This window comes from Natator depressus, chromosome 4 (assembly GCF_965152275.1).
Source record: "Natator depressus isolate rNatDep1 chromosome 4, rNatDep2.hap1, whole genome shotgun sequence".
Taxonomy (NCBI): Eukaryota; Metazoa; Chordata; order Testudines; family Cheloniidae; genus Natator; species Natator depressus.
The window spans coordinates 40,811,735-40,826,282 of NC_134237.1; the positions used below are offsets into that span (position 1 = coordinate 40,811,735).

At 38.1% G+C, this 14,548-nt stretch overlaps 1 protein-coding gene across 1 annotated transcript in view; it reads left to right on the plus strand.

The window, feature by feature from the left end:
• Positions 1-14,548, plus strand: part of BLTP1 (bridge-like lipid transfer protein family member 1) — a 228,614-nt gene that overhangs the window by 169,276 nt on the left and 44,790 nt on the right. The window contains exons 54-63 of the mRNA XM_074950819.1: positions 581-678; positions 1,006-1,191; positions 2,673-2,841; positions 3,413-3,624; positions 5,164-5,362; positions 6,088-6,147; positions 9,860-10,086; positions 10,542-10,739; positions 10,941-11,071; positions 13,238-13,361. Coding sequence (XP_074806920.1) covers positions 581-678; positions 1,006-1,191; positions 2,673-2,841; positions 3,413-3,624; positions 5,164-5,362; positions 6,088-6,147; positions 9,860-10,086; positions 10,542-10,739; positions 10,941-11,071; positions 13,238-13,361 — 1,604 coding nt within the window. The remainder of the gene's footprint in view (positions 1-580; positions 679-1,005; positions 1,192-2,672; positions 2,842-3,412; positions 3,625-5,163; positions 5,363-6,087; positions 6,148-9,859; positions 10,087-10,541; positions 10,740-10,940; positions 11,072-13,237; positions 13,362-14,548) is intronic.

A 14,548-nucleotide genomic window follows, 5' to 3' on the forward strand; every position in this document is an offset into this window, starting at 1 on the left:
GGAGGAGGGAGGCCAAAGTAAAGGTTTAAAAAAATGTTCCCAAGGACACCAAAAGGTTTTGCAGAGAACTCCTTCACACTCACTCTAAAGTAACTATTTGTTTTTAATCCACCTTTTTGCATACCTCTTAATAAATTTGGTCAAGTGACTGGTCCTCGTTGTTAGCTAAATTCAGTCCATATCAGGTGCTGCTGGTAAAGAGCAATTCTTTGTGATCCAAATGATACCCTTTCTCTGCAGGTGCTAGTTGTTCTGTGGGTGTTATTTGGAGAGTGCGAGAAGTCTCTGTCCATCTTAGACACCCCCCTTGACTTGATGGGAATAGGCAAAAAATGTGTTAATCTGTAGTAGTGGGCCATTAGCAGTGCTACTCCCATGAGCTGAAAATACACCCCCAAGTAGGTCTTATTCTTCTGAAACTTCCAAATTTTATGCTTATTATAATTCTTTACTGCAGAACTGACTGTCCTCTAATGGTTGGTTACATTCAGTGAGTCACATTTAAAGATCAGTTTTATTTCTATACTGTATGAAAAATGCTCTTTGTTAAAACATTGAAAATAGTTTTTAACATGTGCAGGAGGGGAGCAGCCAATTCCTCTTTGGAATGAACATGATGGCACAACAGATGGAGAGAAGCCTAAAATTCTCCTGTACTCTTTGAGCCTACAATTTAAGGTAACTTTATGACCAATAAATCTCTCAAGCTGTTGCCAGTGGTTGAATATGTTGAAACCAAACAAATCAAAAATTTCCCTGAGATGGTCACAAATGAAATGTCAGATAACAATCAGCCAGTGTTAGACAAGGGTGGAAATCTCTCTTAATTAACAAAAAGCAAGAAAGAAGCCTGTCTTTGATCTTTGTGATTTTTTGAAATGCCCTAAATGCAAAGTGTTATGGAAAAATCCTCACTCCCTTTCCTGTTTCATGTCTAAGAATTTTTTTTCACCAATGATGCCTTTGAAGCAGATCCTAAAAAACTTTTCTTTCATTGTTTGCTAGGGAATTCAAGTGACAGCCACAACTCCATCAATGAGGGCCGTGAGATTTGAAACTGGATTGATAGAACTTGAGCTCTCAAACAGAATACAAACCAAAGCAATGCCTGGAAGTACCAGCTACCTTAAACTGTTCGGTAAATGCCAAGTGGATCTGAATCTGGCATTGGGACAAATTGTTAAACATCAGGTTAGTTGACAGCAACTCTGTGTGTGTTAGGAAAGCCTAGTAATGTTACTTCTCCATTGTTATGAAGACAAGTGTCTTCTGCTTTGAAAAGAATATAACAAAACTCTCTAATCTTACTCTGCTAGGATATGACTAGCTTGATTTCTTTAGACCTCTAGTTGGAAAATATTTAAAACAATTGCTTTAGAATGCATCCACAGTTCAGAATCAATAAAGATTACCACCTAAATATATTCAGCATGTGCTGTTACGCAGTAGTTGAAATTGATTGTCTGGCGTTAGACTTGAATTTCAATGTCCTCATTAAAGATGGCTTTCAGGAAAAAGGGCTAAATGTTCACTGTGAACAGTAATTCATGATAAATCAGAGGGAGTATCAAATGTATTTTACTATAATAATTCATTTAGCACTTCTGTAACTAGGGACTAGAGCTGGGTAAATAACTGCTTTTATTGTTTGTTTGGTGGCAGTTGTGAAATATTGCAGAAAAAAATGGTTCAGGTTGAACCAGAACTGAAAAGTCCATTTTCGGATAAACCAAACATGTTGTTCTATCTAAAATGTTTTGTTTCTGGGCATTTTAAAGAACTAAATTCATAAAAATTGGGGGGTAGTGGAGAAGGAGCCCCCTTTATAACTTTTTTAGTTGAGTGGTTAGGGCACAAACCTGGGTGGAGAACTGTATTTACATCCCTGCTCCAGAGCATATTCAAACCAGGCTCTCCCACATCTGGGGTGAGTGCACTGACCCACTGGGCTAGAAGTTATAAGATGGACTCCCTAACTCCCCCACATTGTGTGAATCAAGCCAGAAAAAAAAAATTGTCTGAAACTATTCAGCTAATTTGTGTCAAATTTATGAATGGTTTCCAGTGAATGAGAACTGCATTTTTCAACAAATAGTTTATTCATCCAAAAAAATTGCCCCACTGTATTGCGGACACTAATGGCCTAATACTTTAGTTGATCCAAATTCAAAATTTCCATTGATTTCAATGCTATTTCTAGCGTACATACATGGAATAAGATTAGATCCTAATTTGTGAAACCTAAATCTTGATCTACTTTATTTGTCTTAAATTGGTAATTACATCTCCTAGATTCTTAAATCCACTACTATCTCCCGAAATCACTGATTTTATGGGAAATACAGTATTTAGGATTCTCTGGAGGGTCGGAAAGAGAACATAAATTTAACAAACTTGTATTCATATGGTTGTTTTCCTCAGAGAGGATTCTGATGCATCAAGTGAATGTAGAGAGATTTGTTGGCATATGTTATTTAAGAAACACAGAAAAATAACCAATATTTGCCAACTTAGGTCAAAATGTAGTAGAGAAGAAAACAGTTTTCTATCTTCTTAAGAGCATATTGCAAACTGAAGAGTAAAACAAAATGGGGCATCCCCATTTTAAATTTATTATTTGTCTGTTAGTCATAATTTAATGTGATTTTATTGTATTTTTCAAATGTTTTAAGGTCTATGAAGAAGCAGGTTCTGACTTCCATCAAGTTGCTTATTTTAAGACAAGAATTGGATTAAGAAATGCTCTTAGAGAGGAAATCAGTGGTTCATCAGATAGAGAGGCTGTGCTTATTACTTTGAACAGGCCAATCGTCTTTGCTCAGCCTGTGGCGTTTGACAGAGGTACTGTTGGGTGCTGTTTCTATTTCTCTTGTGCTAGAAAGTAGAGAATCATTACAAATATGTTTTCAAATTGAACAAGTTCTGTACATTTCTTTAAAAAGAGAAATGCTTGATATTTATAAATCTGAATTTATTTGTAGCCTAAAATAAACTACAACTGTAAGTATAGTTCTCAAAGTTTGGTTAGGAAGTTTGTTGTGTACTAATGTTAATTAAGAGCAAAAAATTGAACTGATGGGAGGATGCCTTTTCAGTTGGTATAGATGAAATGGTTTATGTAAATGTATACCAACATCAGCAGCATTGAGTGTATCAGCATTTTGGGTTCTGTTAACTTGGCACTCTGCCCCTTAGCATTTATAATCCGTCTTATTTTATTTTGTTCTTGGCAACAAAAGCACACTGCTCCTGGGAAATAAAAGTGTGTGTGTGTACAAATATATATCCATTGTATTTTAATATATGGTGACAAGACAAAAACAAAAAGATCAAACCTTAGACTTGTTACAATGAACAATATTTTTTTGCCATTTTATTTTAATTTTGTTGGAAACTTTTTTTCTTCATAAAGCTGTGCTATTTTGGCTGAATTACAAGGCTGCTTATGACAACTGGAATGAACAGAGACTGGCTTTACATAAGGATATTCACATGGCTACAAAAGAAGTGGTAGATATGTTACCTGGAATCCAGCAAACATCTGCCCAGGCTTTCGGGACACTTTTTCTTCAGCTAACTGTTCATGATTTGGGAATTTGTCTGCCCATCACAAATGCACCACAGGTATTTGAAAAATATCAAGAGTGGGGAGAAGTGTAGTAGTTTTTTTTGTTGAAGTAGCAATTTTTTGATATTTTATGCTTTTAGAATTTATGAAATGTTAACGTTTCCCTAGCACCATATTATACTTATGATGTGGGCAGTAGCCTTAATTTTCAAAAATGACTACTGATGGTGAGTAGTTCACTTTCCATGTGCCCAACCTGAGGCAACTTAATGGGCTCTGAGTTTTCAGAGGCTGAGTGTGCAGCACTGTGAGAATCCTTTGAGGTGTGTGAAGTTGGGCATGCTTTTTGAACATTTATGCCAACAATTCCAGTTTAAGACCTGTTTTCACACATTTATAACTGAAGACAAACAACAAGACCCTACAAAGTTTCTTTTTAAAAAATGTGATAAAACGTTCTGACTGACGTTTGGATTATTCAAACAAGTGATGAGCGTTATTTAGTATTTTTAATGTAATTTTCACTTGAGTAACGGTTTTGGTTGTGTTTAGACCCCGAGTTGGTCATAAACCTTGTCCAGAAAAGGATTTAAATTGTGATGTTAGCACTTATTAGCTAACACATGCTAACTGACATTTTAAGTCTAGTTTAGACAAGGCAGTGCTTGCTTTGACACATGCTAAGCAGATTACATTAAAGTCAGGAGGAAGATTAGGCTTCAATATGACAAGTTTAGCACATTATAACAGTGTGTGCACCACCTGTGTACACTAAACTTTCACAAAACACGTCTGCACGTTTGCTAATATGCTGACATCATCCATTCTAGTTTAGACAGTGCCATAGATTTAAGTCTTCATGGGGAACTAGTCTTGCATATGTCTGAAGACATTTGGTTTACCAATAATGTATCCACCTGTCACATATTAATCTCATTGGACTGTCAGCTTTGAAGCCCAGTGACAACTTTTCAGTATCTGTGTTAACTACTCCATTGCTGATCATTTTATAAGCAGATGGAATAAGAAAGAGGGTGTGAGAGAAGCTCTCAAGGGGTGGGAGTTGCAGCATGGAAAGAAAAATGCAGAGGGAAGGACAGAGAGAGACAAGGAAAGACAGAGAAGAGAGAAATAGAAATAGTGAAAGGTGGATAGGAAGGAAGAGAAACAAAAGGCAGAAATAGTGGTGGCCTAAAAGGGACCAGTTTTTCTCCCTGAGTGATGTTGCTTGTGACGATAAGAAAATCAAAGTTTCAAATAATCAGTTTTGCTGCAAAGGCAGTGGGGAGATCTGCTATGAATTAAGGGAAGTATGAAGTCCTGAATTTATATTCCAGTCCACAGACCATAATTAAGCATGGAGTCTGGCCAAAAGAATTTAACACCCCTGCCATAGGATATGCTGTAACTACTGAGAAGTAAGGATACATGACATTGTGAATGTGTAGACTTGCTGCTTTGGGGAGGGTTTCTGTAGAGCTGGCAAGGAGGGTATGAGGAAGATATGAGCCTCTGAACTGCAAAAAAAAAAAAAAAAAAGTTTGAGATTACCAGTAAATTGCCTTTTCTGTACAAGTCTCTTCTTCCTTTTGCAGACTAACCACACAGCAGATCTTGACACTGGCTCTGCTTTAGTCCTGACCATTGAAAGCACATTAATCACTGCCTGCTCTTCAGAGTCTCTGGTTAGCAAAGGACATTTTAAAAATTTCTGTATCCGCTTTGCTGATGGTTTTGAGACGAGTTGGGATGACTGGAAACCAGAAATACGAGGGGATCTAGTCATGAATGCCTGTAAGTGTTTCTAATCTGGTCTTGGTGGCCCTGGAACTTAGAGTCCCCTATTACCCTTTCCCATGTTTTTTCACAACTTTGACAGTTCAGAAGGAGACTAAGGAAGAGATGAAGATTTGATTTCCAAACCCCAATAAAGCTCTCTTGCATGTGGGACCCTACATGTGAACCCCAGTCACCCTTTAGTATTCTTAAATATTTTTAAACAATAGATGTCCTTTTTTCAAGAATTGTAATATACTGCAACAAAGTATTTGCCTTGTAGTACCATCTGCATTAACCAGGTTGGAAAAGTTTTTCTTGTTTTTGTTTTATTTTAGTATTGCTTTCAGTATATTAATTTAATTTTATTTTATTACATTTTTATTGAATACTATAATACAATGCATAAAATGCATAAAACCTATTTGTTCAAAAATGTGTAATAAATTGCTTTCTCATAACACTTCCCTTTATCTTCCGTATTCAGCAGCTAAATATGGATTCTTTTAGTTTCCTACTGCTTATAGAAATGTCAGCAATAGGCTTGCAAAATTGCCAAGAAAACTTGCCAGCCCAAGTGAAATTATAATCACTTCCGTAGTGTTACTGATTGATGATAAACAAACAAACAAACGTGACATTTGACTTACCTAGGGCAAGTGTACAAAAAGAATTTTGTAAGGAAGATCTAAAACTTGTTTAATTACATCTGTCTTACTAGCATCTGCTTATTTCATGTTTAGGTGTAGTGCCAGATGGCACCTATGAAGTCTGTTCAAGGACAGCAGGACAGGCTGCTGCAGGTAATGTTTATATTCAATTTTTATATTATTAAAACATTTATAAAACTGTAGGATATTCTAGTGCAGGTGTGAGCTCTTGATAGCTTTGTTTTAATTGTGATTGTGTATTTCAAGGTTATGCTTTGTTTTGATACCCCCTTTTCACAGTAGCTGCTCCACATTTCCCAATTTATTTTTGGCCATGAGGGCTTTCAACAATCCCTTGTAGCCTTACAGACTTGGGTTTTAGCTACAAGAAATTAGTAAAAGGTAGTAGCAAGCTATCATAGGCTTTAATACCTGCTGGATCAAATGTGTAAAAAATGTGACTAATACAAAATAAAAATAATCCTTTTAGTATAATCATTGGAGCTGGTTGAAAATTTTCCAGAGAAAACAGTTCTCTGCTGAAAAGTATTGATTTAACAGAAGTGAAGTATTCTGCAGAAATATTTCAGTTTAATCAAAAGTTTTGATGTGAGCCTGTCTCCCTGCCTGCTTTCCTGTCAGTCAACCTGGCAGGCAGGCTCACCAGCAGCCGACCTGTGGGACTGCCAGGTCCTTAATTAACGGGCTCCCCAAGAACTCCAGTACCTGCCTAGTGAGTTCCAAGGCTGTGCCTGGCTTCCTAGACAGTCAGTTCCTTGGGCTAGTCTGTTTTCCCAGATAGCCAGCTCCCCAGGCTTCCCAAACATCTGGCTTCCTGGGTCCCACAGCTGGCTGACTTATTATCCTTTCCAGCTGTCCTCCTGTGGGAAGCTAGGTAGCCAGGCAGCCAACAGGTGGAAAAATTCCATTTTGGTTCTCCCAAAACTGGATTTTTCTTCCTACAAAAAAAATTGAATTTTTGTCTTTTCGTTCAGATAAGTTTTCAAAAACTTTTTCACTCAAAGGAAAATCCATTTTCCAGCGGCTCTGTTGATATACATTGAGTCTGGGCAGAAAGGGAATTTCTGGAAAAGGAATGAATGCAGGTGGAAGAAAATGAAAATTATGGTGGATCAGCCTCCCTCTAACACTTTGAGCAAACTCTGGATTTCAAAAATATAATGGGGTGCTTTGCTTAAGTTACCTATTACATTTTCTTTAGTCCAAATGTGTTTGGCGTTTAATCAGCCCTGAAGGAGGAGGATAAAACATCCATGGCAGCAGAGATATTTCAGATGCTCTGGGGATGTCCACCATTCCTCCCTAGGGCTAATGTGACTCATTTGTGCTCTTTGGCTTGCATTTTACATTATATTTTAACCATTAAAAATTGAGCTACTGGGCATGCTAATCAGGCCACAGGGAAAACACTGGGATAGGAGAGGAAGAGAGGAAGCAACAGTCTTAGCAGGCTTCAAAAAAATGGGGAGGGTAACTGAGAAAGGAGTCAGAATTGCAAAACGGATAAAGGTCAAATTACAGAAAAAAAACAAAAGGTGGGAGAAGAGGGGGAAATACATAGAACTGGACAAGAGGATTGTTCAGACTGGGAAGAAGACTAGAACATGGACAAGAAGGGGTATGTTTTTGAGGAGCAAGAGAAATTAGGGAATAAGAAAAACCTAAAATAAAATATACTTTGATGTATACAAATAAAATTGTATTTGTTTAAAAATCATGGTGTATTTTAAAGTATAAGACTATATTATGAAGATAATTTTAAATATAGAAATGTCTTTGATAATCTCAGTCTTATATTGCAAAACGTCACTTTTCTATTTAATGCCCACCGTAATCTACCTAGGGTATGCATTAATTAGCATATCTGTAAACTGTTTTAGATTTTATAATTGTATGGCTATAGATCAAAACTATACAACTGCTCTTCTTCCCACATAGTTAGATTCTCCATTCTGGCAGTGGATAGTCCCTCTGCTTTTATAGTTTAATGGGCCAACTCAGGACTCTGCTCACTTGTGAAACGTTCCCTGTTCCCTGACTCTCTGCCTTTTCAACTTACAGAGCATATGAAAAACCTTCCAGATAGGAATTTCTGAACTAGTTTTTTAAAATTACCTTGCTTGCTTGCTTTGGCAGCCCATTTCAGGGATTTTTTTGTGGCTCAATGCATAGGCGCCGACTTCTGCTGGCGCCCGTGGGTGCTCAATCCTGCCCCAACTCCACCCCTCTCCTGCCCCTGCCCCGCCTCCATTCCAACCCCTTCCCCAAAGTCTCTGCCTCCTCCCCTGAGTGCGCTGCGTTCCTGCTCTGCCCCCCTCTGTCCCAGAGCGTGTTACTCCGCAAAACAGCTGTTTCGTGGCGGCAAGCGCTGGGAGGAGAAGCGGGGACGTGGCGTGCTCAGGGGAGGAGGCAGAGGTGAGGTGAGCTGGGGTTTGGGGGCGGGGTAGGAAGCTTGGCTGCCGGTGAGTGCAGAGTACCCACCAGTTTTTCCCCGTGGGTGCTCCAGCCCCGGAGCACCCACGGAGTTGGCGCCTATGGCTCAATGGAGCTTCTCGGGGCTCTGTGCTCTAACTTAACCTTGCCTCAGAGCCATAATGGTGGAGAAGGCCAAAGAAGGAGGTGTCAGATGGAAACTGTGAGCAATGACTACCCCAGAAAATTCAACAAAACTTCTTGTAAGAAACATTTCCTTCTCTATTCTCAAACCCAAGGAAGCAAACTCAGACCATAATAACCTTTTCACATCTTTTAGCTATTGGGGGAATAGCTGAAGGGGAAGCAAAGCTTGGGAGCATATTCAGTCCTGATCATTTCCAGAATATCTGGTGGAAATGGGACCATCTTGGATCAGAAAGATTTAAATCAGTAAACATGACATTCAAAAAGGAGACTTTGGAATCCATCCTCGTTGTGAACACTATGAAAATTTATCTCAGAATATCGCCTATACATTTCCCTTTCTTCTTTTTGTCCAAATTCAGTACTTTCTAATGAGAAGGTATGGCACCTGCTTCATGTCCGCAAAGCAGTCAAGATGTAACTGTTAAGCTTTCGAAAAAGTTTTTGTTCTTAACAGCCATATTCATCCTCTACCATCCATCAATTAAAAGACAAAAATTACCAAACTCAGCATAGCCAGATGGCCGAGAATACTGTATAAAAGAAGCTTACAAAGCTTCTAGCTCCTTCTAAACAAGTCAAAGTTCATTAAGCCATATCTGTTTGGCACTGTATGGTGGAACTTGGTTGGAAATTTCTGTCTCCTCTTAAGATGAAATATGTAAAACTCCAGCATGGTAACCATTTCACCCATTCAGTAGGCACTAGAAATTAGATGCTCAAGACTCAGAGGTTGCAGGTGCAGGCTTTAATGAACCATTAAAATCTTTGTGATTTGAGTAATTCCAAGATTTGTGAAGAGTTAAAAATTATTTTCTCACATGTCCATACTTTGGGTTTCACTGTTATTGGAATCCCTGTGTTGGAAATGGTAAACCTAGCTCAGAGAGAGATATTGAAATTCATATTTCATGTTTGTCTTCTAGTAGCTAACTGTGCCTTTCACATCCTGGAGAATTTACTTTCCCTCTGGCCTATCAGATTTTCCTTATATTCATTAGAGAAATCTTAATACAAACGTAATAGCTATATCTGTTAACTGTATTCAAAGTGCAATTCAGTTCTGGAAAGGTCTCACTGGGGGCTTTTTACAAGTGGGCAGAGCCAAGGCAGCGCCCCATGATGGATAAGTCTAGTGCTGTCTCCTGAGCTGTAGAAGCAGACAATGACAAACTTGGCTACAAGGAAGAGAAAAATCATCAGACAAATTTTCTCTTTTAAACAGAAAGCAATAGTGCTGGAACCTGGACTCTCAATGTGTTATGGAAGATGTGCGGTATTGATGTCCACATGGATCCTAACATTGGGAAAAGATTAAATGCTTTGGGTAATACCCTCACAACACTGACAGGAGAAGAAGATGTCGATGACATTGCTGACCTAAATTCTGTAAACATAGCTGACCTATCGGATGAGGACGAAGTTGATACCATGTCTCCCACTATACATGCAGTAAGAGAATCAACCAAAATAGTGTCTAAATTTATTTTGTTAAATTATTTAGGCATAACAGTAAGCTTCAGAAAATTCCTATTCGTGCGTGTGGGTGTATGTATGTGGTGGGGAAATTTTAGCTCAGTCAGCCTCGAGATTTTTGCAGACCCTTTCTATTAGATGCCGTAGTATGCATTCAGGTGTCTAACTTTGAGCACCCGCTTTGGAAGACTTTGGCTACAGTTACTCTGATTATCCTAGCAAGCAATGGAAGATACTAACATTACAAACGAACTAGAAGAACGAAATTTTCAGTAGCAAAAAACAATACTGTGTGTCAACTTGTGTTTTGGTTTTATATTAAGTAGTTTTTTAACAATTATTTCTTTAAACAATTGCAATTTTGCAAGAATCTTGTAATGGATTTAGGGAAAAACCACCCTAAAACACTAACATTCCTGTTTATTATTTAGAAATCAGATGGAGTTTCATTATGTGGAGATGCACACAAGTTAACATTTGGGCAGCGGATTGTAAATCACCTGTTGGGTTTGAGCCCCCAAAACCATCGATATTCCGTTCCTGTAGAGTATCTGTCGGGGGCAGCGATGTGTGACTCTACTCATTCTAGTTCACATTTGAGAGCGGGCAGGTCTTGCTCATGGGGACATGTATGTAGTAGCTAATGTTTGTCTTTAAGCAAATGATGGGACTTGAATCATTGGAAAATTTCAAATCAGCTGCCTTTTGACTTTAAAAAATAGTGTTTGCATGCGGTGTTTTGATTTAAGGTGTACAATTCATTGTACCTGTAACTTAAAAATGGTTCTGTACATTTAACAAGGAATTTAATGAAATATTATTTTCAATAGGAGACTGTTGATTATCGGCGACAGGGAACATCTGGTAGCCAAGTTGGAGAGCAGAGAGGAAGAAAATTTGTGAAACGTTTAGTAGATATTAGGGAACTGAATGAACAAGCCAAAGTAATTGATGACCTCAAGTAAGTTGGCTTTTCTTGTGTTTTAAAACAAAACAAAAAAACCCTCCCCCAATAGTTAAGAACATAGGAAAGGCTATACTAGATCAGACCAATGGTCCATCAATCCCAGTATCCTACTTTCTGACAGTGGCCAATGTCAGGTGCTTCACAGGGAATGAACAGAAGAGGTAATTGTCAAGTGATCCATCCCCTGTTGTCCATTCCCAGCTTCTGGCAAACAGAGGCAAGGGACACTTCAGACAATGATTTTGCATCCTTGCCCATCCTGGCTAATAGCCATTGAAGGACCTATCCTCCATGAACTTATCTAGTTCTCTTTTGAACCCCATTATAGTCTTGGCCTTCACAACATCCTCTTGCAAGAAGTTCCACAGGTTGACTGTGCATTGTGTGAAAAAATACTTCCTTTTGTTTGTTTTAAACCTGCTGCCTATTAATTTCATTTGGTGACCCCAAGTTCTTATGTTATGAAAAGGAGTAAATAACACTTCCTTATTTACTTTCTCCACACCAGTCATGATTTTGTAGATCTCTATCATAGTTCCCCTTAGTCACCTCTTTTTCAAGCTGAAAAGTGCCAGTCTTATTAATCTCTCCTCTTAGTTTGGGAAAAACAAATTGAAACTGTGCTTTCCCTTTTCTTACCTCTACTGCTTCAGCATTGGTGGGACTATACAATCTGCAAGAGGAAATGTTTTTTTTAATCGTTGATCGTTCTGGTTCTACTGGAGAAAATCAGGTGCACAAGTGGCCATTAAAATCCCCAGGAAGCTCTCCTGAGGGTCAAGTCATCTTTCATTTCTGGCTTTGCCTCACACTGATGGCAATGTGGCAGCAGTTCCGATATAATGACAAACCATAGTTCATCATGATTTGTAACACTTCTGCTACCAGCTATATGATTGTGACTTGGGAGTGACAGTGCTTTGCAGTTGGAATGAGATCCCGTTCACTGTAGGAAGAAGAAACCTCTCTAAATGAACTATTTTATGGCTTTTATATGATATATTTTATTATATAAATAATTCACAGACACAGTAATACTCCATAAAATACACAAAGGGAAAATTAAAAATGTCATCCAAAAGTGCTCATGGCAAGAGACAGCTATGAGTTTTATATGAAAACATTTTATTTGCATTTTTGGCATTTGGAAGGCTAGGTCAATCTTAGTAAAAAGTGGGATCACTTGTGATAAAGAATGCCTGTTGCTGACTGGTTGTTAAATAATAATGAAGAATGGACATACTTTACTATTTCAGCTTTAGACAAGATTGCCAGCAGCAGTCAGTCGCAGGCCAGTTGTAACTGAACTATTTGATATACAAACATTCACAGTTAATATGTGATAAGAAATGCTTGTAACCATGTGAATGTGATGACCAAAATTTATGTTTGCACCTTTCTGTCCTCAACATATGGTAGCATCAACAAACCCTGTTCTCTTTAAAATAACATGGATTTTAGTGAGTTTCCTTTCCAAACTTGTTTACATTCAAGTTCGTTATTTCTACAGGAGATTTTCTTCTTCTGCTTTCCATATTCAGAGGATCTGATCAGTCTGGTCTGCCATTGTGGGAAGCTTTTTCCTCCTGGAAATTTCCACAGTTCAGTCTTCCTCCTGGCATCTCTAGCAAGAGGTTTCCATACGCTGCCTGCTTTCTTGAACTAAGGATCATCGAAAATACTTAATTCTAATTTTGATACAGATTTGTTCCAGCTGGGAATCTTTGCTCTCTTTAGGAGACTTTCTTTTCAAAGGGAGTTGCTCTCTAGCAACTATCCCTCCTCCACCTCTGTTGGCATCACAATATAATGTTTGACATCTTGTATATTTTGTTACACACCCCTTTTTCTGTTTGCTGAATGTGTGACAGAGGTAAAAACCTTGAAATCATGGGCCCTTGCAAAGAAGTTACAGTATGGACAAAAGTTATATAGTGAAATAATGGTGGACCCTCAACAGCCATATATAGAAAGGATGGCAGTAGAGATAGATAACTCCTGAAAGACAAGAAACTGATTGGGTAATGTTTGAAAGGCTTTAGGATTTTCACAGGAATACAGTATAGAGGTTTTGTTGATAAAGGAAATGGTGAAAGTAGTGTTTAACTTCACTAATTATTCATTCCATCTGGAAAACTCACTATCCTAACTTGTTCCCAGAAAACTAGGTGCAAGTGAAGGAACCATAAACCAAGAAATTCAGCGCTATCAACAATTAGAGTCAGTAGCTGTGAATGACATTCGCCGAGACGTCCGTAAAAAACTACGTAGGTCCAGCATGAGGGTGAGCAATTTTCTAAAGGTGTTTGGCAAGTTCCTAAGTATTTTCACTTGCAAGTATCTCTTCCACATATTAAAAATAAATAAAAGGAAGACACTGAAAAAGAAAGGTAAAAGGACTATTAAATATATAAAACACATGGTTTAACTTTCTGGGAAAACAGATTATTCTGTACTACTGGAGATAGAAAACCAGAATTTTAGTGGTACGGTATATTATGTGGATTTTTGTTTGCTTTTCTATGACAACTCTTTAGGAAAAAACTATTTTAATATCTCTATTTTAACTATTTAAAATAGATATTTTAAATATTTTTAAATATATCTATGTTCAGAAAAAGTAAACAATAATTGGCTACCAGAGGTCTGAAAGCCATAATATGCAATGCTGTAGCATTTACTAGCCAAGATTCAAACTCAGGCTTTCAGAGATGGTGGCGGCGATCATAAAACATTGCCTGACTACACCAGAAGAATCCAAAAACGATAAGCATGCTTGAGTATCTGAGCAAAATCTCTGTTACATTCCATTTGGCTGATTTATTTTATTAGGTTTATAATGTGTGCTAAAAGAAATTGCTTATTTCTGAATTGAGATGCCTTTTTATTAATCAAAAGATAAGAACAGCAAGCAGGAGAAAATACGCAAACAGAAATAAAGTTCCAACCCAAACAGTGTCCCCATTCACCCACAAATGCTTGCTCTTATCATGCCACCCCCTGCCATAAAGCATGGCAAAGGAGTATTTGCAGCAAACCCTGAAGATCGGTACATTTGAGCTGTTCTGGACCAAATATGAGTCCATCCCAAAGCAAGGGACCCCTCTCAGAGAGTATTCTGTTGGGAGCTTCTTCTTAAATGAGGAGGCTGTAGCTCATGTTCCTGTGCTGTCTACAGTTGCAGCAGTATCACATGAAGAGAGGATATTTATTCAGCTAGGCAGATCCCAAACTACTGGGTTGGGGGGCACTCTGTTTCTCCTGACAGCAAGAAAGTACCAATGCCAGCTAGTATGAAAGGTGAGTGAATCGTCCAGAGACGAGTCAAAATGAAGATTTTGGGCAAAGGCCTGCAAAGGGGTGCCTTGAGCACATGATACAAAAAAAATTATTTTGTAAAAGTTTTTTCCTAACTGTTCGCATGGCTGTAAAATAAAATGTTTTAAGTAGTGGAATTTTTCCACATTCCCA